This window comes from Ranitomeya imitator, chromosome 3, assembly GCF_032444005.1.
Source record: "Ranitomeya imitator isolate aRanImi1 chromosome 3, aRanImi1.pri, whole genome shotgun sequence".
NCBI classification, from domain to species: domain Eukaryota; kingdom Metazoa; phylum Chordata; class Amphibia; order Anura; family Dendrobatidae; genus Ranitomeya; species Ranitomeya imitator.
In genome coordinates this window covers 785,431,214-785,454,661 of record NC_091284.1, presented here as the reverse complement: position 1 = coordinate 785,454,661, position 23,448 = coordinate 785,431,214, and the positions used below count along the sequence as shown (strand labels likewise).

At 43.1% G+C, this 23,448-nt stretch overlaps 1 protein-coding gene across 2 annotated transcripts in view; it reads right to left on the bottom strand.

Annotated features, from left to right (window-relative positions):
* HEPHL1 (hephaestin like 1) overlaps positions 1-22,652 on the bottom strand; it is an 87,392-nt gene extending 64,740 nt beyond the window's left edge. For both annotated transcript variants that reach the window (XM_069759155.1, XM_069759156.1), the window contains exon 1: positions 22,383-22,652. In XM_069759155.1, coding sequence (XP_069615256.1) covers positions 22,383-22,555 — 173 coding nt within the window. In that variant the 5' untranslated portion in view covers positions 22,556-22,652. The remainder of the gene's footprint in view (positions 1-22,382) is intronic.
* Positions 22,653-23,448: the final 796 nt, after the last annotated feature.

The window sequence follows — 23,448 nt, the reverse complement described above, 5'->3', positions numbered from 1 at the left end:
GTATGTCATCTCCTCCTGTATATAGTATATACCTGTAGGTAATCTGCTCCTGTATATAGTATATACCTGTGTGTCATCTCCTCCTGTATATAGTATATACCTGTATGTCATCTCCTCCTGTATATAGTATGTACCTGTATGTCATCTCCTCCTCTATATAGTATATACCTGTGTGTCATCTCTCCTGTATATAGTATATATCTGTATGTCATCTCCCCTGTATATAGTATATACCTGTGTGATCTCCTGTATTAGACCTCGTTAACACGTTATTTGCTCAGTATTTTTACCTCAGTATTTGTAAGATAAATTGGCAGCCTGATAAATCCCCAGCCAACAGGAAGCCCTCCCCCTGGCAGTATATATTAGCTCACACATACACATAATAGACAGGTCATGTGACTGACAGCTGCTGTGTTTCCTATATGGTACATTTGTTGCTCTTGTAGTTTGTCTGCTTATTAATCAGATTTTTATTTTTGAAGGCTAATGCCAGACTTGTGTGTGTTTTAGGGCGAGTTTCGTTTGTCAAGTTGTGTGTGTTGAGTTGTGTGTGGCGACATGCATGTAGCGACTTTTGTGAGATGAGTTTTGTGTGGCAACATGCGTGTAGCAACTTTTTGTGTGTCGAGTTGCATGTGACAGGTTAGTGCAGCAAGTTTTGCGCATGGCGAGTTTTGCGCGTGGTGAGTTTTATGTCTGGTGCCTTTTGACTATGTGCAAGTTTTGTGTGAGGCAACTTTTGCATGTGTTGCAAATTTTGTGCATGTGGCAATTTTTCCGCGTGTGCAAGTTTTGCGTGTGGCGAGTTTTCCATGAGGTGAGTTTTGCACTTGTGGCGAGTTTTGCGTGAGCCTAGTTTTTGCATGTGGCGAGTTTTACGCGTGGCGAGTTTTGAGCGGCGACTTTTGTGTTTCGACTTTTATGTGGCGAGGTTGGTGTATGTGTGGTGAAATGTGTGCTGAGGGTGGTATATGTGTTCAAGCACGTGGTAGTGTGTGGCGCATTTTGTGTGTGTGTTCATATCCCCGTGTGTGGTGAGTATCCCATGTCGGGGCCCTTCCTTAGCAACTGATCGGTATATACTCTTTTGCGCCATCGCTCTCATTCTTTAAGTCCCCCTTGTTCACATCTGGCAGCTGTCAATTTGCCTCCAACACTTTTCCTTTCACTTTTCCCCATTATGTAGATAGGGGAAAAATAGTTTGGTGAATTGGAAAGCGCGGAGTTAAAATATCACCTCACAATATAGCCCATGACGCTCTCAGGGTCCAGACGTGTGACTGTGCAAAATTTTGTGGCTGTAGCTGCGACGCCTCCAACACTTTTCATTTCACTTTTTTCCCCATTATGTAGATAGGGGCAAAATTGTTTGGTGAATTGGAAAGCGCGGGGTTAAAATTTCACCTCACAACGTAGCCTATGACGCTCTCAGGGTCCAGACGTGTGACTGTGCAAAATTTTGTGGCTGTAGCTGCAACGCTTCCAACACTTTTCCTTTCACTTTTTTCCCCATTATGTAGATAGGGGCAAAATTGTTTGGTGAATTGGAATGCGAGGGGTTAAAATTTCGCCTCACAACATAGCCTATGATGCTCTCAGGGTCCAGATGTGTGACTGTGCAAAATTTTGTGGCTGTAGCTGCGACGCTTCCAACACTTTTCCTTTCACTTTTTTCCCCATTATGTAGATAGGGGCAAAATTGTTTGGTGAATTGGAACACGCGGGGTTAAAATTTCGCCTCACAACATAGCCTATGACGCTCTCGGGGTCCAGACGTGTGACTGTGCAAAATTTTGTGGCTGTAGCTGCGACGGTGCAGATGCCAATCCCGGACATACACACACACACACATACACACACACATACACACATTCAGCTTTATATAGTAGATGGAGGATGTCCATTTTGGAAAATGTAATAGAAACCTACTCTGATGATAAGATGATCGTAAAGGGATCTGGTGCTGGAACACCAAATGATCAGCTGTAATCTATGTGAAAAATTGGCTGCAAGTGTTCATTTCTTCTGCATGAGTTTGGATAGTTAGGAAACTTGTGCATTTATTTTTGGATCTTTATTTCCTTAGGACGTTCTATATGTGTTTTGGGGTCAGGAGTGTGTTCTTTTTTCATTTTTAGGTGAACTGAAGCAGGGGATATGTGCTATTTCTGATGAAATGCTGCATTATAGAGGGAATGTCCTATATTCAGTTAAGTGCATATATATTTGGACAGAGACAACATTTTTCTAATTTTGGTTATAGACATTACCACAATGAATTTTAAACAAAACAATTCAGATGCAGTTGAAGTTCAGACTTTCAGCTTTCATTTGAGGGTATCCACATTAAAATTGGATGAAGGGTTTAGGAGTTTCAGCTCCTTAACATGTGCCACCCTGTTTTTAAAGGGACCAAAAGTAATTGGACAGATCAAATAAATTTAAATAAAATGTTCATTTCTAGTATTTGGTTGAAAACCCTCTGTTGGCAATGACTGCCTGAAGTCTTGAACTCATGGACATCACCAGACGCTGTGTTTCCTCCTTTTTGATGCTCTGCCAGGCCTTCACTGCAGTGGTTTTCAGTTGCTGTTTGTTTGTGGGCCTTTCTGTCTGAAGTTTAGTCTTTAACAAGTGAAATGCTGCTCAGTTGGGTTCAGATCAGGTGACTGACTTGGCCATCTACTATATAATTGTCTAAGGGTCACTCCCGTCTGTCTGTCTGTCCTTCTGTCTGTAATGGTTATTCGTTCGCTGATTGGTCTCGGCAGCTGCCTGTCATGGCTGCCGCGACTAATCAGCGATGGGCACAGTCCGGAAGAAAATGGCCGCTCCTTACTCCCCGCACTGACTGCCCGGCGCCCGCATACACACCTCCGCTCACACAGGGTTAATGCCAGCGGTAACGGACCGTGTTATGCCACGGGTAACGCACTCCGTTACCGCTGCTATTAACCCTGTGTGACCAAGTTTTTTACTATTGACGCGGCCTATGCAGCGCCAATAGTAAAAAAATCTAATGTTAAAAATAATTAAAAAAATAAAAAACGATTATATACTCACCTACGCCGCCTTTCCCGCTCCTCGCAATGCAACCGCCACGTTCCGTTGGCACAGATGGTCTGGCAGAACGACCTGCCGTGATGTCACGGTGACGTGACCACGACGTCACTACAGGCCCTGCGCGCCTGCGCGAGCAGGCTGGGACCGGAAGCTGCCGCCTGTACCTCGCACAGGCGACAGAACTACAAATATGGTGAGTATGTTAGAACTACAAGGGGCCCTCGGATCGGAAGGTGAGTATGTTTATTTTTTAACCTGTGACATACGTGGCTAGGCAATATACTATGTGGCTGGGCAATATACTACGTGGCTCTGTGCTGTATACTACATCGCTGTGCAATATACTGCGTGGCTCTGTGCTGTATGCTACGTCACTGGGCAATATACTACATGGCTGGGCAATATACTACATCGCTGGGCAATATACTACGTGGCTGGGCAATATACTACGTGGCTGGGCAATATACTACGTCGCTGGGCAATATACTACACCACTGGGCAATATACTATGTGGGCTGTGCAATATACTATGTGGCTCTGTGCTGTATACTACGTCACTGGGCAATATACTACGTGTCTGACCAATATACTACGTGGACTGTGCAATATACTACGTGGACATGCGTATTCTAGAATACCCAATGCGTTAGAATCGGGCTACTATATAATTGTCCAAGGGTCACTTCCGTCTGTCTGTCCTTCTGTCTGTCACGGTTATTCATTCGCTGATTGGTCTCGCCAGCTGGCTGTCATGGCTGCCGCGACCAATCAGCTACGGCCACAGTCCGGAAGAAAATGGCCGCTCCTTACTCCCCGCAGTCAGTGCCTGTCGCCCGCATACTCCCCTCCGGTCACCGCTAACACAGGGTTAATGCCAGCGGTAACGGACCGCGTTATGCCGTGGGTAACGCACTCCGTTACTGCCGCTATTAACCCTGTGTGTTCCCAACCTTTTACTATTGACGCTGCCTATGCGGCATCAATAGTAAAAAAAAGTAATGTTAAAAATAATTAAATAAAAAAACAAAAAACCTGCTATACTCACCGTCCGTTATCCGCTGAGCCGCTCGCGCCTGCCGCCATCTTCCTTTCCCAGCGATGCATTGCGAAATTACCCAGAAGACCTAGCGGTCTCGCGAGATCACTAAGTTATCTGGGTAATTTTGTAATGCATCCTGGGAACACAAGATGGCGGCAGCCACGCGCCCATCGGCACAGCGCTGTTCGATCCCAGGAGGTGGAGAGACAGGACGCTGAGGAGCAGCGACGAGAATGGTGAGTATGTTAGAACTACAAGGGGCCCTCGGATCGTTAGGTGAGTATGTTTATTTTTTAACCTGTGACATACGTCACTGGCAATATACTACGTGGCTGGGCAATATACTAGGTGGCTCTGTGCTGTATACTATGTCGCTGTGCAATATACTACGTGGCTGGGCAATATACTACGTGGCTGGGCAATATACTACGTCACTGGGCAATATACTACGTGGACATGCATATTCTAGAATACCCGATGCGTTAGAATCGGGCCACCATCTAGTTCAAGAATAAACTCCTTGGTTGTTTTGGGTCATTGTCCATCTGTAGTATGAAACGAGGACCAATCAGTTTGGCTGGATCTGGGCACACAGTATGGCGGCTCTGAATACCTCATAATTCATTCGGCTGCTTCTGTCCTGTGTCACGTCATCAATAAACACTAGTGACCCAGTGCCACTGGCAGCCATGCATGCCCAAGCCATCACACTGCCTCCGCCGTGTTTTACAGATGATGTGGTATGCTTTGGATCATGATCTATATCACGCCTTTGCAATACTTTTCTCTTTCCATCATTCTGGTAGAGGTTGATCTTGGTTTCATCTGTCCAAAGAATGTTCTTCCAGAACTGTGCTGGCTTATTTAGATGTTTTTAAGCAAAGTCCAGTCTAGCCTTTTTATTCTTGATGCTTATAAGCGGCTTGCACCGTGCAGTGAACCCTCTGTAGTTACTTTCATGCAGTCTTCTCTTTATGGTAGATTTGGATATTGATACGCCGACCTCCTGGAGAGTGTTGTTCACTTGGTTGGCTGTTGTGAAGGGGTTTCTCTTCACCATGGAGATTATTCTGCGATCATCCACCACTGTTGTCTTCCGTGGGCGCCCAGGTCTTTTTGCATTGATGAGTTCACCAGTGCTTTCTTTCTTTCTCAGGATGGACCAAACTGTAGATTTTGCCACTCCTAATATTGTAGCAATTTCTCGGATGGGTTTTTTCCGTTTTCGCAGCTTAAGGATGGCTTGTTTCACCTGCATGGAGAGCTCCTTTGACCGCATGTTTACTTCACAGCAAAACCTTCCAAATGCAAGCACCACACCTCAAATAAACTCCAGGCCTTTTATCTGCTTAATTGAGAATGACATAACGAAGGGATTGTCCACACCTGTCCATCAAATAGCCTTGGAGTCAATTGTCCAATTAATTTTGGTCCTTTTAAAAACAGGGTGGCACATTTTAAGGAGCTGAAACTCCTAAACCCTTCATCCAATTTTAATGTGGATACCCTCAAATGAAAGCTGAAAGTCTGAACTTCAACTGCATCTGAATTGTTTTGTTTAAAATTCATTATAGTAATGTCTATAACCAAAATTAGAAAAATGTTGTCTTGGTCCAAATATATGTGGACTTAACTGTAAATAGGTAAATCATCAAGCCAAAAACTTTGAACTCCACTTTATATTCAAACTTTTTGAATCTTCCTGATGTCTTTTCCCAAAAGTTATGAAGAATATCTCCAGAATAGTTGTCCATGCAACATCTACCATGGCTTCTGCCCACTCCTCACACCTAATTACTACCTAGATTTTTGCAGTGAGCTTTACTTTAGAAAGACCCTTGTGGCTAAACAAAATTTCTGGTCTTTTTGTGTGTTTTTCTTTTTAAGCAGTTCCCGAAATAGGGCTGGATACAATACTACCAGTGTTTGAGAGTAATTTTATTCTAAGGCCTCATACCAGCGGGAACAATATTCAAAGAGGGGAGCAAAATGTGTTTTTTTCATCTTAAAAGGGCAGTACTTGGACAGCAGTCAGACTAGTGACACAGCAATTTCATATTCAGGATGGAGCGCACGGTGACAACAATCAATCAGATTCTTTACTAGGAATCTTTCCAACAGCGACTGACTGTATAAGCAGAAAACAGGAGGAAAAAAAGAATATTTTCTGTTCTTCCAGTGTCATCAATAGCAAATGCAGGATCATTCTTAAAGGCGTTGGTTTCCAAAAACAACTGAAACTTAATTTTATATACTGTCAACTTTTTACATGAATATAAACATAAGGAGTTTAGGAAAAATGTAGAAAAAAAAAATCAACTTATCAGGTCACTCAGGGCTTCCTTGACTTTCGGACCTTAGAAATATCAATATCAGAGGCTGCTCAGATAATTAGTCCTTAACGGTAACAGAAGTTTGAAGGCTGAAAGAGTTTTTATCCAGCAATCTCAAAAAAGGTTAAAAAAATACTCCTTAATTGAAAAATAGTTTAAAATCCAAGGCTATCATTTAAGAAAAAAATAGAGGAGACAGTATTAAAAACACATGTACAGGTGATGCATTTCGAACCATGCGGGTTTTTATTCATATGATTAACCCATGTGATTTGAAACGCGTCAGCTGTACATGTATTTTTAATATCATGCTTTCTTCTCTGTTTTTCCCTAAAATGACAACCATGGATGTTAAACAATTTTTAAATAAAGGTGTATTTTGTGACCGGTTTTGGAACATATCGTCTTTGTCTTTTGGATCAGTATACACAGAATGCGTACTGCCGCAGTTTGGACAATCAGGTGATCGCCGGCTGGTAATTTGCTGCATGAGCTGCTATATACATAACAGGGGGAATATATTCTTCTAAAGCTAATATATTGGCCCTAGCATTATTGAATACCAGCAAAAAAAAAGAAGTAAAGAAGGAGGATGTGAAGGAGGGAGGAAAGGAGCGAAGGAAGGATGTAAGGAAGGAGGGAGTGAAGGAGGAAGGGAGGAAAGGAGAGAAGGAAAGACGTAAGTAAAGAGGGATGGAAGGAGAGAATGAAGGAGGGAATGAAGGAGGGAGGGAGGAAAGGCGAGAAGGAAGGACGTAAGGAAGGAGGGAGCAAAGGATGTAAAGAAGGAAGGAGGGAGGAAAGGAAGGACGTTAGGAAGGAAGGAGAGAAGGATGTAAGGAAGAAGAGAGAGTCAAGGAGGGAAGGAAGGAGGGATGGAAGGAGGGCGTGAAGGAGGGAGGGAAGAAAGGAGAGAGGAAAGGACATAAGGGGGGAGCGAAGGAGGGAAGGAAGGACGTAAAGAAGGAAGGAGGGAGGCAAGGATGTAAGGAACGAAGGAGAGAAGGAAGGATGTAAGGAAGGAGGGAAGGACGGAAGGAGGGAAGGAAGGACAAAAAGGAAGGAAGAACGGAAGGAAGGAAGGAGAGAGTGAAGAAGGGAAGGAAGGACGTAAGGAAGGACATAAGGAAGAAAGACCACCTTGCGGACACATGTGCACAACCCTCCGGAGTCTCATCAAAGCTGGAAGTCCTGGTCCAGAGTGAGAGGCTCGGATTGCAGGGTGAGTGGTGGTGATCTGAAGATGCAACAATAACCGGACGGTTGATGGTGTGGAGCCAGAGAAGTAAGCAGTAAGGCAAGTATAAGGATTTTTTTTTTATTTTTTACATCTACATTTATTATGCTCTGAATTCTAAGGAGACCTCAGCGCGTAATAAGGAACATTAAATACTAGGTGAACAACTTCTCCGTGAATCGAATTTCCCAGGAAATCTGCAAATTCTAATTTTACCTGATCCACTCATTTCTAATCACTACCTCTACTCTAACCTCCACCCAAACACACACGGGATTCCCTCCAACACAGAACAAGTCACTTGGCCACCCAGCAACTCCTGCATGATTGACAGCCCGGACTAGCAACATCACTGCACCACCAGCCCATGCTGTGCACTCTGACGCTGCTATGTGAGGCAGTTTTCCCTCCGCAGCATCAGAGAATTGCAGATTCACTGCAGTTTGCCAGATCGGGAACTAACATTGGGCTCCAGTGATCCTGACAGCTTCAGAGCAGTGCTTACAAGCTAGGTAAGAAAAAGATTGTAAGTACTGCACGTTTGCCCACGGCTGTAGGTGGCCGGTAACCTAGACAAAAAGCCATAAGCAGTTAAATTAAAAATCCTTCCATCCTTGATAATAGAGGGGAGTTTAGTAACAAGTAAATGGCAAAGTTGCTAATTTTTACAAGCATTTGAAATTTCAATCACTAAAGTACATGAATATAACTCTGTGCCTCAGACTGACAATTTAAGTAATAATGTCCTAGTACAGTGCATCCTACATTCATAAAAATCACTCTAAAATATACGCACAAGCCTGCACTGTTGTAGAGCCACTCTTCGCCAGTGTGCAGCTCCGCAGGGGTGTGTCTGCAGCATTAAACATCACCAGCACAGCTGCTAATTTGTTGGCTGAGCTACTGACATCCACATTTGCTTCCTGCAGGAAGAGTCCGCTGTGGAAAATCCTCCTCCAAGGCCGCATAAAGCCTGGAAGGTTTTGCTGAGGAGAAATATCAATTTAGTGCGTTGTGGCCAGGACCTATATTTTATCATAAATCACGCAGCCACATACAACAGAACCAGCTGTACTGCCCTAATGGCAGCTTTGCTTCCAAACCAAGATGATATGAAATGATCATGTCACGCCGTTAACAGCGATAAAGGGGCAGGACGGCATACTGGGACCCGCACCTGTCCCTGCCACTATAATGGGGCCCTGACTTTCCCTTATCTCAGGGGCACCTATGATGGTTAGGAGGCTTGAGCCGCCAGCGTATCCCTGTCTCCTGTGCAGGCCCTATCAATGGCCCCCTCACCCCCCAAAGGAGGTGGACTGCACCAGTGTATAAACACAACAATAAACAGGGTATACAGACAATGTAACTGAAAGTCTCAAACTCACCAAATGCTCACACAATCACAGAGGAAACACATAGAAGCAAAGAGAAGGAAAAAACTAGGAAGGGAAACAGGTTTAACATGCAACCAAAACAGCAGACACCAATCTCTGTAAATAAACCTCCAAGCTCCTAATACACCATGCTCCTTCAACCTCCAAGCCAGGCAGCTGAACTGATCACTGACAAAACTAAAGTCAAGGCTGGGTCTATATAGAGGAGGAGATTACAAAATCACCTTCAGCTGAGAGACCCAGCTCACAGCAACTCAGCAACAAGATTAACTACTGCACTGCTGGCACAAAGCAGCCAGGTCAGAATACAGGAGAAGAGCTTCTGTTCACTGTGTGTGAACGAGGCCCAGAGCACTGCGGTTCTCTGGAACCTCTCTGTCGCGGTAGCCCCATGACAGATCACATATAATGGGCTACTGACCAAAGCTTTAAGTAAAGGGGAAGTCTACAGAACAGACCCCTTTAATTTAGGTTTTAAAACAGCTGTATCATCCTGACAGTGCCTTTCTATGTGCTCTATTAAGGAATAAGGGCATCATACAGAGGACCGTGCACTGAGACCCGACTCATGAGATACTTGCCTACCTTTCTGAAATGTGGAAGGGACTTCATGAAAGTGGGGGGAACTTCTGCTCTCCTGGAAGGTACTCAAGTCCAGGTGTTCTGAGGTGGGGTGGTCTGTATTTATTTAAAGAATGTGCCTTGGATCTGTATTTTTTTTTGAGGGTTTGGTCTGGGGTCAGTATTCAGGGGTATGATGACTATTCATTTAAGGGGCCTGTATTTATTTGAGGGGTTTGGTTTGAGGTCTGTGTTTTGTTTTCATCTTTTGATCTAGGATCTGTACTTGAATAGAGGCCTGGTATTGTATATATATTTATTTAAAGGACTGGTACTAGATCTGTTCTTTTTTAGAGGTTCTATAAGACCCTGGACATCTGACTTGGGGTCTGCATTTACATAGAGCTGTCAGTCAGAGGCCATTTGGATATTTAGCCCATCACTCGGGGGCCATCCAAAATTATCAACTTGGAATTTGTCCTGCTATACTTTGTCAAACCTTAATTAACTCACCCCTAATGTAATGACTGGAGCTTCTTCTCTTTGTAGCCGCTGTGATGTTAGTTGGTATTGATGATGTTACTACTTACAACTGGGTCTGACCGGGGTTCTTTATTTATTTATTGTGGTTTTACATCAGTATATATTCATGGCATTTACACTTGTTTAGAAGGCTTAGGGTTTTAGTTCTAAAATTATTTTCTATGTTCTGTTTTTGTTTAGGGTTCTGGTGATAGATAATCTAGACTTGATCTCTAAAAAAATAGACCTATTTGGGGTCTGGTCTAGCATTTATTAGGGGTCTGGTCAAGTGTCTGCATCCATTTAGGGTCTGGTCTAGCCTTTGTATCTATTTGGGGTCTGGTCTGGGGTCTGTATCTATTTGGGGTTTGGTCTAGGGTCTTTATCTGTTTTGGGGTCTGGTCTAGGGTCTGCATCTATTTGGTGTCTGGATTAGGGTTTGTATCTGTTTGGGGTCTGGTGTAGGGTCTGTGACTATTTGGGGTATGGTGTAGGGTCTGTATCTGTTTGGGGTCTGGTCTAGGGTCTGTGACTATTTGGAGTATGGTGTAGGGTCTGTATCTGTTTTGGGTTTGGTCTGGGGTCTGTATTTGGGGTATGGTCTAGGGTTGGCATATATTTGGTGTCTGGATTAGGGTCTGTATCTGTTGGTAGTCTGGTCAAAGCCCTGTATATATTTATGGAGTCTGATCTCTGGTCTGTATGTACTTATGAGACTAGTCTAGGATGTATTATTAGTGGATCTGATCACAGAGTTTATATTATTGAGGAGGTTTGACCTGGGGTCTGTATTTACATATCTAGGGGGTCTGACCTGGGTTGCACATTTTTTAAGGATGTGGAAAGAGTATTTGTTTTGGTCTGTACGTGTGTAGAGTCTGCTTTAATTACAGTCCGAATTTTGTATTCAGATTTTGGTCTGGGCTCTTGTATTACCTAGGGAGTCTGATCTAGGAGACTCCCCTGGGGTATGAATTTATTTAGAGGATTTGACATCCGTATTTTTTTTTAGGGGTCTGTAGTTGCGTACAGGTTCTGTTTTATGGTCTTATGTTGTTTTCAGAAATTGGTCAACGGTCTATATTTACTTTGGATGTCTGAGCTGAAGTTTGTATTTATTTTGGGCTTAGGTGTCTATGATAAGTGGCGCTATATCAGTGTGAGGGAAACTGGTCTGGGGTCTGTCCTTTGTTTTCAGGAATTAGTCTTGCGGTCTGTATATATTTAGGGGGCTGGTCTGTGGCTTGTATAAGAAATGGTGCAACATTGCAATCATCATCATCACGAAGGCCTTATGCAATATTACATTTCATCTTCTAATACCCACATATGCATTTTATCCAGGGACCTCCACACATCATGATCGACTGTGGAAATGTGAATTTTGAGTCACTTGTGGGAAATTCCTATTACCTTGCAGCTTACACGAACATAATTACCATTGCCAATACATGTGGGTGTCCAGCAGTCTGGAAATAACGTGTCTGCAGGAGCTGTGGGAAAAACAAAGTCCGCTCCATCTGCAGTCAGGACTGACAAGTGACAGAGTCCATCACAAGGGTGAGAGGGTAAAGAGGTTCCGTATAGTAGAACACCTACAGCCTTGGCTGCTATCAATGTCGTTATGAATGGTCGTCTGAGGAATGTTCTGCCGCTCTGAATGAACTTGGGAAAATCATCAAGATCCACTGCTGGCAGCTCCCAATTACGTCCCAGATGTGCTCAATGGGAGTCAAGTCCGGAGATGCTCCAGGCTACAACAAAATCAATGTAATGCCGAGCTGTTGCTGTATTTGGAATGAATACTAGAGTGGTACATTAGGCCACCGCTCACAGTAATCCTGAGTGTAGGACTGGTGTGACTTTTCCCTGTGAAGGCCTCTTCATGGCATGGCCCACATGGTCTCCAGATGAAAACCTGAGGGTGGAATGACGCAATGGAGGCTGGAATGAAGGTCCATCCACTTAAACGATGTGACCAGTTTTTATTATGAACACAATGACAGCTAGAGATTTGTTTGAAGATCTCATGGGTAGCATCATCAAGAGGACTTTACAGAGAAACCTGACACCAGGCCTACTCTCAAAATTATGGTAAGGCGTGGCATGAGTGAACAGTAGCAGGACACCTTTAGTCTTCATTTCAGATACACTAAAATCTCAGAGCTACACTGATTTGGTGGCTGTGTGGAACCAGTGATATGGCCATTTCTCCAAAGTGTCACGTTTTTCAACACAACAACCTATGGTCGCATGTTTATCGTGTTTCTGTGAACAGCCTGGGTGGCCTAAATATGCCACAATGGCCTGCAGCCTTTCCAGACTTGTCTCCCATTGAGCCCATCTGGGACGTCATTGCAAAGGAAGCTGCCAGAAGCAGATCTTGATGATTTTCCAAAGTGAATTCAGCACGGCAGAACATTCATCAGATGGCCATTAATACATACATAGTAACATAGTAACATAGTTAGTAAGGCCGAAAAAAGACATTTGTCCATCCAGTTCAGCCTATATTCCATCATAATAAATACCCAGATCTACGTCCTTCTACAGAACCTAATAACCTCAATGATAGCACAAAAGTAAGTGTGTGGATTTCTGCACATGACACTCATATTCCCTACTGAAAAAAAAAATCAAGGTTTTGAAAATTTTGTTTCCATTTCTACATCATTTGCAGATCAGTAACACGTCTGTCCATCACAAGATTTCCAGAATTCCACAATTTTCTTTCTTTCTTTTCAATGTTGATGTGCGTATAATGAAAAAAATTGCCACCCTTAGGCTATGTGCCCATGTAGCGTTTTTTAAGCGTTTGTCATGTTTTTCCACCGCGGAAACGCTTAAAAAACGCATCCCAATAATTTCAATTGCATTCCGAAATTGTTGTGCCCATGCTGCGTTTTTTTCCGCAGCGGAAACGCATGATGGAAAAAACGCAACATGTTCATTAGTTTTGCGGAATTGCGGCAATTTTGCCACTGTAGAATTGTATTGGAACACATGAAAAAAAAAAAAAAAAACACGCAAAAAACGCATGGAAAACATGACAAATGCAAAAAAAAAAAAAAAGCGAGAAAAACATCTAGCGGATTTCCTGGCAAGGGTGTCCGGTTTTGGTGAGAAAAATTCTGCTTACATTCTGCAACATGGGCACATAGCCTTAGGGTTAAGTGTTATATAGTCTCGACTCCCCCACCCCTCCCACTCGCTTTCTAGGGCCCAAAAACATGTGTGTTATTTAATCTCACACTCATGAGAAATGCTCCAGATGATGTCAAGACAAAGGCATAATACATGTAAATGGTTGGAAGTGAATGTTAATGAGAAGCAGATGTAATGGGATTGTTTCACGTATATTATATAACCCATGTGCGAGTTACTGTAGCTGTGAAATAGATTCCAAGTGATTGTCATAAAATAATTTACGTTACATGACAGATGATAAAGTGTTGTCTTATATCTGAAGAGCTGTGAGAACTGATTTATGCAAAGATAGTAATAGAAGATATCTGGGTACTGCCCTGCCAGGACCTTCCTCCTCAAAAGCATCATCCCAGACCTTCTTGCTCTTCTTGCATTCTTTAATCTGCCAATTGATTAGTGAATGCACAATAGGTGGTCAAAAGGTCCCGCTGTAATTGGCAGGGTTTGGCCAACTTTGGCCTAGTGTGTATGGCCACCAGAAATGTGTCTCTTTTTGTAAGTGTCTTGCTGGAAGAACACTCACACTAACTGAGAGGGACATGAAAGAAAAGAGTTTTAAAAGGAGAAGCCACTGTAGCAATGAGCTGGTAAAACTAGTCTAGCAAACCATAAACATCAAGGGAGGTCATGTAGTTTGACGTCCAAGTACCATATTCCATGACAATAGTTTGGATAAGACTGCTCATGGTTAAGTCTGTGCCGTTAATCTCGTCACTTTACGGGGACCTGGCATCTGGCTCTTGACTTCTAATTAAGCAAAAAAAAAACAAAAACAGTTTACTAGTCTCTCTTTTTTAAGCCATGGGACCTCCATATTTTTAGCCCCCCAAAAATGGAACTGATCCTTGCAGCAGGCCTCAAGGAACACAACCTAAAAGTCCCTCCAAAGCTGATTTCCCACACAGTCCCTCTCAGACTCAGATATACTATACCCTCTCCAGCACCACCCAACCAGTCCCAGACTGGCGTCTCTTACAAGCCCAGCAAATTTTTTCGTAACTGACCCCTACCTGGCTGACAATGCACTCAGCCATACCACTTTAGCAGCAACCGGAACAAAAATCCATAAGCTGCCCTCATCCCTGGCTAGACTAACCCAGCCCCACAACGTATTGGTCAGCTCGCCGTCTACTCTTTTCAGTCCTCTCTTAATGATGTAGGATGATAACTCTTACAAAGATCTCAAGGAAACTCACCGCGGGGTTTCTTCCATAGATCTCTCTAGCCCACCACTTTTACATACATCAACACCTGATCCCAACAATAGGCTACTGGACTGCCCTTCATTTTGTATATAGTGCAAAAGACACTGAAATTAAAGCCTTAACTAGCAGGTATTAACCACCTACTTTAACCTTGAATATCATCAAACGATATTGAGACTTGTTCATCTACAGCAACCCCGAGGCATAATCCCAATTTTACACTGGACCTCCAGGAATAAAAAAAATGTATTGTGTATTTACACGGTAACCCTAGACCACCAGATATTAACTATATCACTATTACTCAAGACCACCAAATAATAAATAAGGGTTCTTTTTTTACCCTAGACCATTAGGAAATAAATAAGAAACCTTCTTTCCACTATATCACCATGGAACAATAAGAGACCTTCTTTCTTAACTTAGACCACCAGGGGCCAAATAAAGAATCTTCTTTCTTACTTTAGACCCCCTGGGAATAAATAAGGGATAATCTTTCTATCACTAGACCATCAGGGAATAAATAAGGGAACTTCTTTCTTACCAGAGACTACCAGTAAATACGGGATTTTTTTTCTTACCAGAGTCTACCAGAGAATAAGTAAGGGATCTTCTATCTTAACTTAGACCACCAGGGAATAAATAAAGGACCTTCTTTCTGCCATTAGACTGCATCGGATTAAATAAGAGATCTCCTTTCTTCCTCCATATTGTCTTGGAATAAATAAGGGACATTTATTCTTGCATTAGACCACAAGGAAATTAATAAGGTACAGTACGGTACCTTCTTTCTTTTTCTACACCACCATGAAATAAACAAGGGACACTATTTCTTCCACTAAACCACCGGTGAATAACTATAGGGCCTTCTTTCTTCCATTAGACTACCAGGCAATAAATAAGAGACCTTCTATCTTCATCTACTCTACCATAGAATAAATAAATGATCTTCTTTCTTCTATCAGATCACCAGGGAATAAATGAGGGATCTTTTTTGTTCCACTAGACCACCAAGGAAGAAATAAGGTACCTTCTTCCTCACTGTACACCACTATGAAATAAACAAGGGCCCTTATTTCCTAAACTAAACCACTAGTGAATAAATATGGGACTTTCTTTCTTCCATTAAACTTCCAGAGAATTAGTAAGGGACTTTCTTTCTTACTCTATACCACCATCAAATAAGTAATTGACCTTCTTTCTTTCATTAGACCACCAAGGAATAAATTTGGGACCTTCTTTAAAACGGTACTCCACCATGGAATAAAAAAAATGGACCATATTTCCTAAACTAGATCACCATAAAATAAAATGTGGGACCTTCTTTTTTTCCATTAGACCACCAGAGAATAAACATGGGACCTTCTTTCCTAAACCATCAAAAGTAGTGATAATAAATGCCTTCATACCCTTAGACCATTGTAGAAGTTTTAATTAGTATGAAATATTTTTCCTATTTTTTTTGAGTCCAATACACCCTAAATCCAAATATACTGGTAATTTTCTTGATTTTATACTTTTTAAAAATAAATGTTCTTATGAGTGATAGAGACTAGTGATGAGCGAGTGCACTCATTGCTCTGGTGACCTCCGAGTATTTATGACTGCTCGGAGATTTAATTTTCATCATGGCAGCTGAATGATTTACAGCTACTAGCCAGGCTGAGTACATGTGGGGGTTGCCTGGTTGCTAGGGAACCCCCACATGTACTCAGCCTGGCTAGAAGCTGTAAATCATTCAGCTGCCTGATGAAAATGAAATCTCCAAGCAGTTACAAATACTCGGAGGTCACCCGAGCCTGCTCGGGAAAACACGAGCAACGAGTACACTCGCTCATCACTAATAGAGACCAATACAGGGACAATACATGGAATCCCGATCTATAAGCCTCCTACAGTGATAATATGCTCAACGGGCTCTCACTGTTCTCCAGTAGAGAATAACATCATCTTAAACTGAGTTGATAATTGTAATCCTCTAATGACTAAGTAACCTGACTAATCCAACTCTTTGTTCCTCCAAATATAACTGCCAATAAGGGAAATTAGTTTCAACACATGTCAACGTAACCTGGATAAGAAGTATTTTGGCCTGGCTCAAAGTACCTACGTGAGTGCCAGATTTGCTGTCACCGTTGTGGGTGGAATGCCAACTTCACCAAGTTAAACAGTAAACAGCCTAAACCGTTTCCTAGAATTTCTCAATAATACTTAAGAAGTGAAAGCTTAAGGAGAACTTTCAGTTTTATCACATTTATACATGTATGCAATAAGAAAGAAAGGCCCCAAAACACTTTATGATTTTTTTTGGTAAACTTGACCTGAATCTTGTCACTTGTAATAAGTACAGTATTTAATTTTCTTTACCTGGTGAAAATACCTCTGTCCTCCTGAATTCGGCGTGGTCTTTCTTTTGGACCTGCTCCTCTCCCTTTCCGAGATATGGCCTCTTTTTCCTGTTCTAGTCTTTTTAACCACGGGGTTTGGCCATTAAACCTACTTTGTAGGCGTCGCATTCAAATCCATGCCCACTTGGCTAATATGACTAGATTTATATACAAGGAAGAAGGAGTCATATCTCAGGAACAAAGAGGTGCAAGCATAAAAGAAAACCAACGCCGGATTCAGGAGAACAGCGGTATTTTCAACGGATAAAAAAAAAAATTAGGGCAAGTGACACATCCTCTTTAAAGTACATCTCTTAAAGAAAATAAATACAATTTTTAGTTCCTTCCTGCTATATGTTTCCCAAAAGAGATTGATTCTCTTCTTAGTATATACCATCAATATTTGATAGATTGGGATCTGACCTCCAGAACTCCATTCTTCAGTAAAATTTTGACCTTCCTCAGGCTGGAAACAGGCAGATTTTATAAGGATTTTTGGGGGTGAAATTAAATTGTACCTATTCTGCCAAACTGGTATTAAACTATGCCATTCATCAAGGTATCAGCAGACCCCAGAAGGTTGGCCCACAAATATTTATGGCCAATCTTGTTGATACGTAGGAGGAAAAAAGATTATGCTGGTGGATCATGAACAGTAGGAATTGTGCCATAAAGTGGATTATTTTTGCATATCACTATGGCACTCTTTCGTCATATAGCACTTGAGTATGCACCCATCCCAAATATTAAAAGTATGAGATGAAACTCACACAGACACAGGGAGAACATACAAACTCCTTGCAGATTTTGTCCATGTTGGGATTTGAACCCAGGACCCCAGTGCTGGAAAGCAACCACTGAGCCACTTCATTGCCCTTTTTTTATTTGATAAGGTATTCAGCTAATCTTTTCTTAAGCACCTAGCTTCTAGCGATCAGCTGTAAAGTGCAAAAGTGTTAAATTTTCCTACAGCACACCCGTAGGCGAAAAAAGGCATTACACAGTCCCTTTACTTTTAATGACTGATCATGTAATGTAAAGCGTGCTGGGTCTTCTAGAGATAAAGACCCTTTAGTTACACAGAATTCATCATGAGGGAAATGTTATTTCTAAACCAGACACCTCCTTTGTGAAATCTACTCTGTATGCCCATCCCTAGTCTGCCCATGCAATAAAAAAAGAATTGCCAGCTCACAGCAAAATCAAGTTTAACACATGGAGCCCGGTACAACCTCAACGTAAATTGATTTATTGAAAAGGAAAGGTAAGTCTAGCGGTCCAGCTCAGCAAGGGTGTAAAAGTCTTCAATACTTTATTGCAAAAATAAAACTAGGTACATATCTACAGAGATCTGCAACACCAATGTAGTTCTGACTCTGCGTGTTCCCTTACTCATGGTGTTCCAGAGTCTGGGTATATGCACTTAAAGATCCACACCCGAGACCGGTGCATACTACCATACAAAAGGAGAAGGTCCCAAATAAAAGTTTCCCTGTCCCACCGGACCAGAAAGCCACAGAAGGGGGCAGCTAGGAGAGAGACTGTTGTGCATCCACTGGAGCTGCTACCTCAGTAGAATTCAAGCTCAGTCTAGTTCGGCTCCCTCCCAGATGGCCAAGGGTTTGCTGGAGGTAGCAGAGCTTGATGGCCACATGATCCCCCATCCCTCTGGACCATTCAAAAGGAAACGAATAAGGGTACCGAACTCTGAAAAGTTCTAGTGATTACGACACACAATGACAAATTAAATAGTGAAGGATGTAGAGTGTAATAAGGTCTTGACTTTTAGTTGGAACATTTTAAAGTACCCCCTCCTAGTCAGAAGGGATGTGTACTCGTCAGCCATGTCACCCTCCACTAGGAGAGACATTACCACTTAGACCCCAGTCAGAGGCCTCTCATACTGCCAAATCAGATCTCTTGCTTTGCACTGATGAGGGGCAATACCCTGAAACACGTGTCTGCAAATTGACAATCTGGTTTGGCTTTTATCTGTAGTCATATGACAATGCTCATTAAAGAGCCAATATTGATTTTTATTATTGCTATTTCCATTAGGTGGCAATAGGGTGTAAGTCAGGACAATTTGCAAAAAAATCAAATAATTAAATTGCCCTCATTCAAAAGAGGTCCTTACACTCTGAGTTCAGGGTCACCACAACTGGGAAACGTCGGCACCTCGGGCTCTCAAAATAACCAACCTCATGGCTTAGCTCCTGACGGCTGGGGTCACCTGCAGTTGGCCATTGGAGCTGCTCTGCACACAACCTGAAGCTTCCTCCAGTGTGCACACATCCATTTGGCTCAGGCAGAGGTACAAGGACTCAAGTAAGGAATATTGAGCTATCACTTTGGAGCGCCCCCAGACACGGGGCCACGAGTTCTCGGTACTGGTCCTTTCTGTCTCAGTTCTGGGGTTGTCACGGTGGCTGGACCCGGTCCGTGACCCTGCTAAGGGGCGTCCAATAAAAGGTGATAGGAGTCTGTCAAGGTTTCGTGACGCCACCTGTGGTATTCGGTCAGGGTGACCGATGCTGCTGTGGGGTCCGCTGGGGTAATAGAATGGCAGCTAGATGGTATACCTTCCCACAGGTGAAGTATGTCCCCAGGGCTTCCCAGTAAGGTGGATGGTGATGGTGTGAGGTGCAGGCAATAACGAGGACACAAGGTTGCAGTCTCTTTACCTCTTTACTGAAGACTTCAGGATCCTCAATCCAGAGCACGATTAACAGGGCTATCTGAGACTGGCCGGTCTGATGGGCACTTCCAGAGTTTCCTTCGCAGATGGAAATCAGTGCCTACCACTAGCGCCTGTGTGTTGTAGTCCTACCCTGCTGAGCATTCGGAATAGTCCTCACAACTTCTGTTCTCGTTCGTTCATTCTTTCTAATTCTCTCTCTCTTGTTCCAGATGTTACTAGTTTCTCATCCCCCAGGTATGTTATGGCTAGGACGCACCTGTATGACGGGAAGGCTCGGAGCTCTTCCGGGACCCTAGAGACGCCCCTCTCCACGTGTTGCCCCCTATGTCTTGCTAGGACGCACCCATATGACGGGAAGGCTCGGGGCTCTTCCGGGACCCTAGAGACGCCCCTCTCCACGCGTTGCCCCCTATGTCTTCGTAGGAAATTTAAGGTAGACAGCCAACCTATAATTAACTGTCCTGCGGAGTTCGAAGTAAGGCCTAGAGTCAGTTACTTCCGCGGTATTCCGGCCACCGGCTACGCGCCTCAGTAGGATGTTGCTTCGGTCTCATGGCACGACTCCTACTGGCTCTACTTTGTGCTTGATCTCATTTCTCACTGTTCCACAATGTCCTTCCCTTCGTGTCTCTTTCTTAGGATACAGCAGCAAGGTAGTGCAGGCGCTGTTCCGTAACGTTCTGCTCTGTTCGCTAGGTACCTGCCAGGTTCCCACGCCTGACAGGGACCCCCTGTGTCTTCTCCCTGCAACACCCCCTGCCACGGGATGTTGCCTGAATCCAACCCAGTCAACTTCTGACTAACTTCCTATCCAACCCCTAGTTTTACCAGTGTGAGGAGTGGCCCAATAAATAAAGCCTTTTTCTCCCCCTAGTGGCCGAAGTGTGAAGTGTAATGTGTGCTGGTGATACCTGGTCAGTAGAACTCCTTCAGTGCCATCAGACGTACCATCACTCCCCTTAGTGGCAGAGTGTCATACTGCAACAACCAGATCTCTGGGGCGCTGCAACTTCCTCTGTCCATGATGCATAAACTCTAAAGTATTGTACATCACTTATATGATAGGGTCAATCTGGGTCCCTCACCAATGTCACCTTGGCTCAAGGATACTAATGACATGGGCTAGAGAATAATGAACAGGGCTAGAGATAACCCTTCACCACTGATGTAAATATCATCTATAAATAAGGTAATAAAATATGTCATAGATTGTGTTACAATAAACTCATTACTAATGTATTTCAGGTGACTATGACCTTTATGAAGTATGCTGAGTATGCAATTAGCAGGTAGGATCATTATTCATGAGGATTTCCACTTGGCCATATGTCACCACTGCAGAGATTGGAAAAAACCTTCCTGTAAAACTCAATCAACCTGGCACTCACCATCTCCTGAAGCCAATTTCACATAGAGGATGCCACATAAAGAAAGGCTATGCCACTTGCCTTAAATATCTATTTTTTTACCTGCTGTAATCTCGCTCTTCTCGTGGATCTGGTGTGGTTTTCCTTTTGTCCATGCTCTTCTCCATTCCTGAAATATGGCCTCCCCTTTACTGCACGTAAATCTACTCTTTTTAGCCAAGTGGGTGTAGTCCTCAACTCTCATTTATGGGAGTCTTCTTGAGGGTCATGCCCACTTGGTTAGGCCATATCTCAGGAATGGAGAAGATCAAAAACAACACCAGATCTTTTTAGCCAAGTGGGTGAAGTTCTCAACCATTCTCTGTGGACGATGTCTTGAGGATCACTTGGTTAAAAAGACTAGGTTCACATACAGATAAGAGGGGGGACATATCTCCGGAATGGAGAAGTGCAGGAACGAAAGAAAAATAACGTCGGATTCAGGAGAACTGCGGCATTTACACAAGGGAAAAGATTAAATATTTATAGCAAGTGATAGATCCTCTCTAAAGGGGTTTTCATAAAAATAGACCAGAGGGGCTACAGTGTTGGGACCCTACAATCACTAGAATGGACGCAGTGGTGATTGATAATGTGGATTGATGTTTCATTCAAAGACATTGAATGATGAAAAAGGAGGCATGCTTAACTATCGTTCCATTCTATCTCTATCATTGAGGAGGAAGAGGTTCTCTGGACCATTAATTTAAAGCCTCAATACACATTGGATTGACGTTGGATGAACATGCCAATATTATCGGGCTCAGCCGACGGTCTGATGTGAATGGGGGGCTTCACAACTCATTTGGTAGATGATGTTGGAGGAGACAGGGATCCAGCTTGTTTAATTTCGGCCTTCCGATCCTTTTGTTGTTGGTGAGATAAGTCACCGCCATAGGAATCTGGCAGCAGCTTTCTCATGGTGAACATAGGAGTGCTCGACAGATCTATGGAGGAATCAGAAGAGACAGCTGACTGCTGAAACTATTGTTTAGCTTTTGACCGCTATCTATTGTGTTTGGGGGGGTTTTATTATGGTGATCAGTGGGGGTCAGCTTTATAGTTATCACGCATCCTAGGCGATAAATGTCTATTGCGGGAAATCCCTTTAATGACGAGTCTGCAAAGACGAAGGTTGCGTCAAAGTTGCAGCACAGTGGACCCCTCGGCACTGCAGACGTGCAAGTCCCATTCATCAGGACAAGGGTCGAATTTGGCCGTGAGCTGCGTCACGTGATTCAATTCTATACGTATTCAATGAAAATTACAATAACGCTGAAAAGTCACAAAATAAGACAAAGACCAGACACATCGCACTTACTCGTCATCAGATATGTTGAGTCCGGAGATGAGATTTTGGCCGCTCGGTGCATAGTCCCAGGACTCCTCCACAATGCCGATATAATAGGTTCTTGTAAGCGACTGCCCCAGTCCAGACAAAGAGCTGAGAAGCAGCAGAGATACAATGGTCGCACTGTAGTATAGAGAAGGCATTTGTGTCTCTGTCAGCAGCCAGACAGAATGAAAGGCTCAAAAGCTTTGCCTGCAAGCATAGCCAGGCTCTAAATAACACAAGACACTCCTCCTGGCTGCCAGAGGCCGAGCCTGGACACAGGAGAAATTGTGCAAGGAGGATTAGCAGAAGTGCCAGTCATGGGTTACTATAGTCACAGGGCTCACCTACCGAAAACTGAGCCGCAGCAATGTGGAGGATGAGGGCACACAATGCAGCCCAAGCTTCCTGCAAAAAAAACAAACAAAAAAACAGCAGCACGGATGCGATCATTTACGGAATCGATTCCCTCGATTTCGCTGAATCATAAAAAGTTCTGTAACTTTCTAATACACTTTGGTCTCCATTCAATTGCGCTCCTTTTATTTTTTAAAAGTCCAATTTTTCTTTGTATTGTTTTCCTGTTCTGCTGGCAGATTTGGCACCAAATTCATCAAAACGAGTGCCCGATATTCGCTGAAATTAAAGATGCTTATTTTTGGGCTTGTGCTCTTTTGCCGCTTTTTATAGAAAAAGTTGCTCTACCTTTTTGATAAGCTTTAAAATGTATTCCAATGCTTAATAAAAAAAAAACGTTAGATTGATTTTGATTTTTTTTCAACATTTTGAAGCGTCACGAATGATTAATTAGGCGAAAACTGTGTCCATAATGCTGAACCTGGAACAATAAGAGAAAAGCAAGTAAAGTTAAAATGTGGCCATTTGACTGTATGTAGGACTATGTGGGACCATTATACTGTATGGAGGGCAATGCAGGGCCTATTGTACTGTATGCAGGGCTGTGTAGGGATTACAGTCGGAGAATAATACTGTGATAGGGTCACCATTCTTTGTAGTGGATATTGAGGGAGGGGATATTCTGGAGGAATTCACT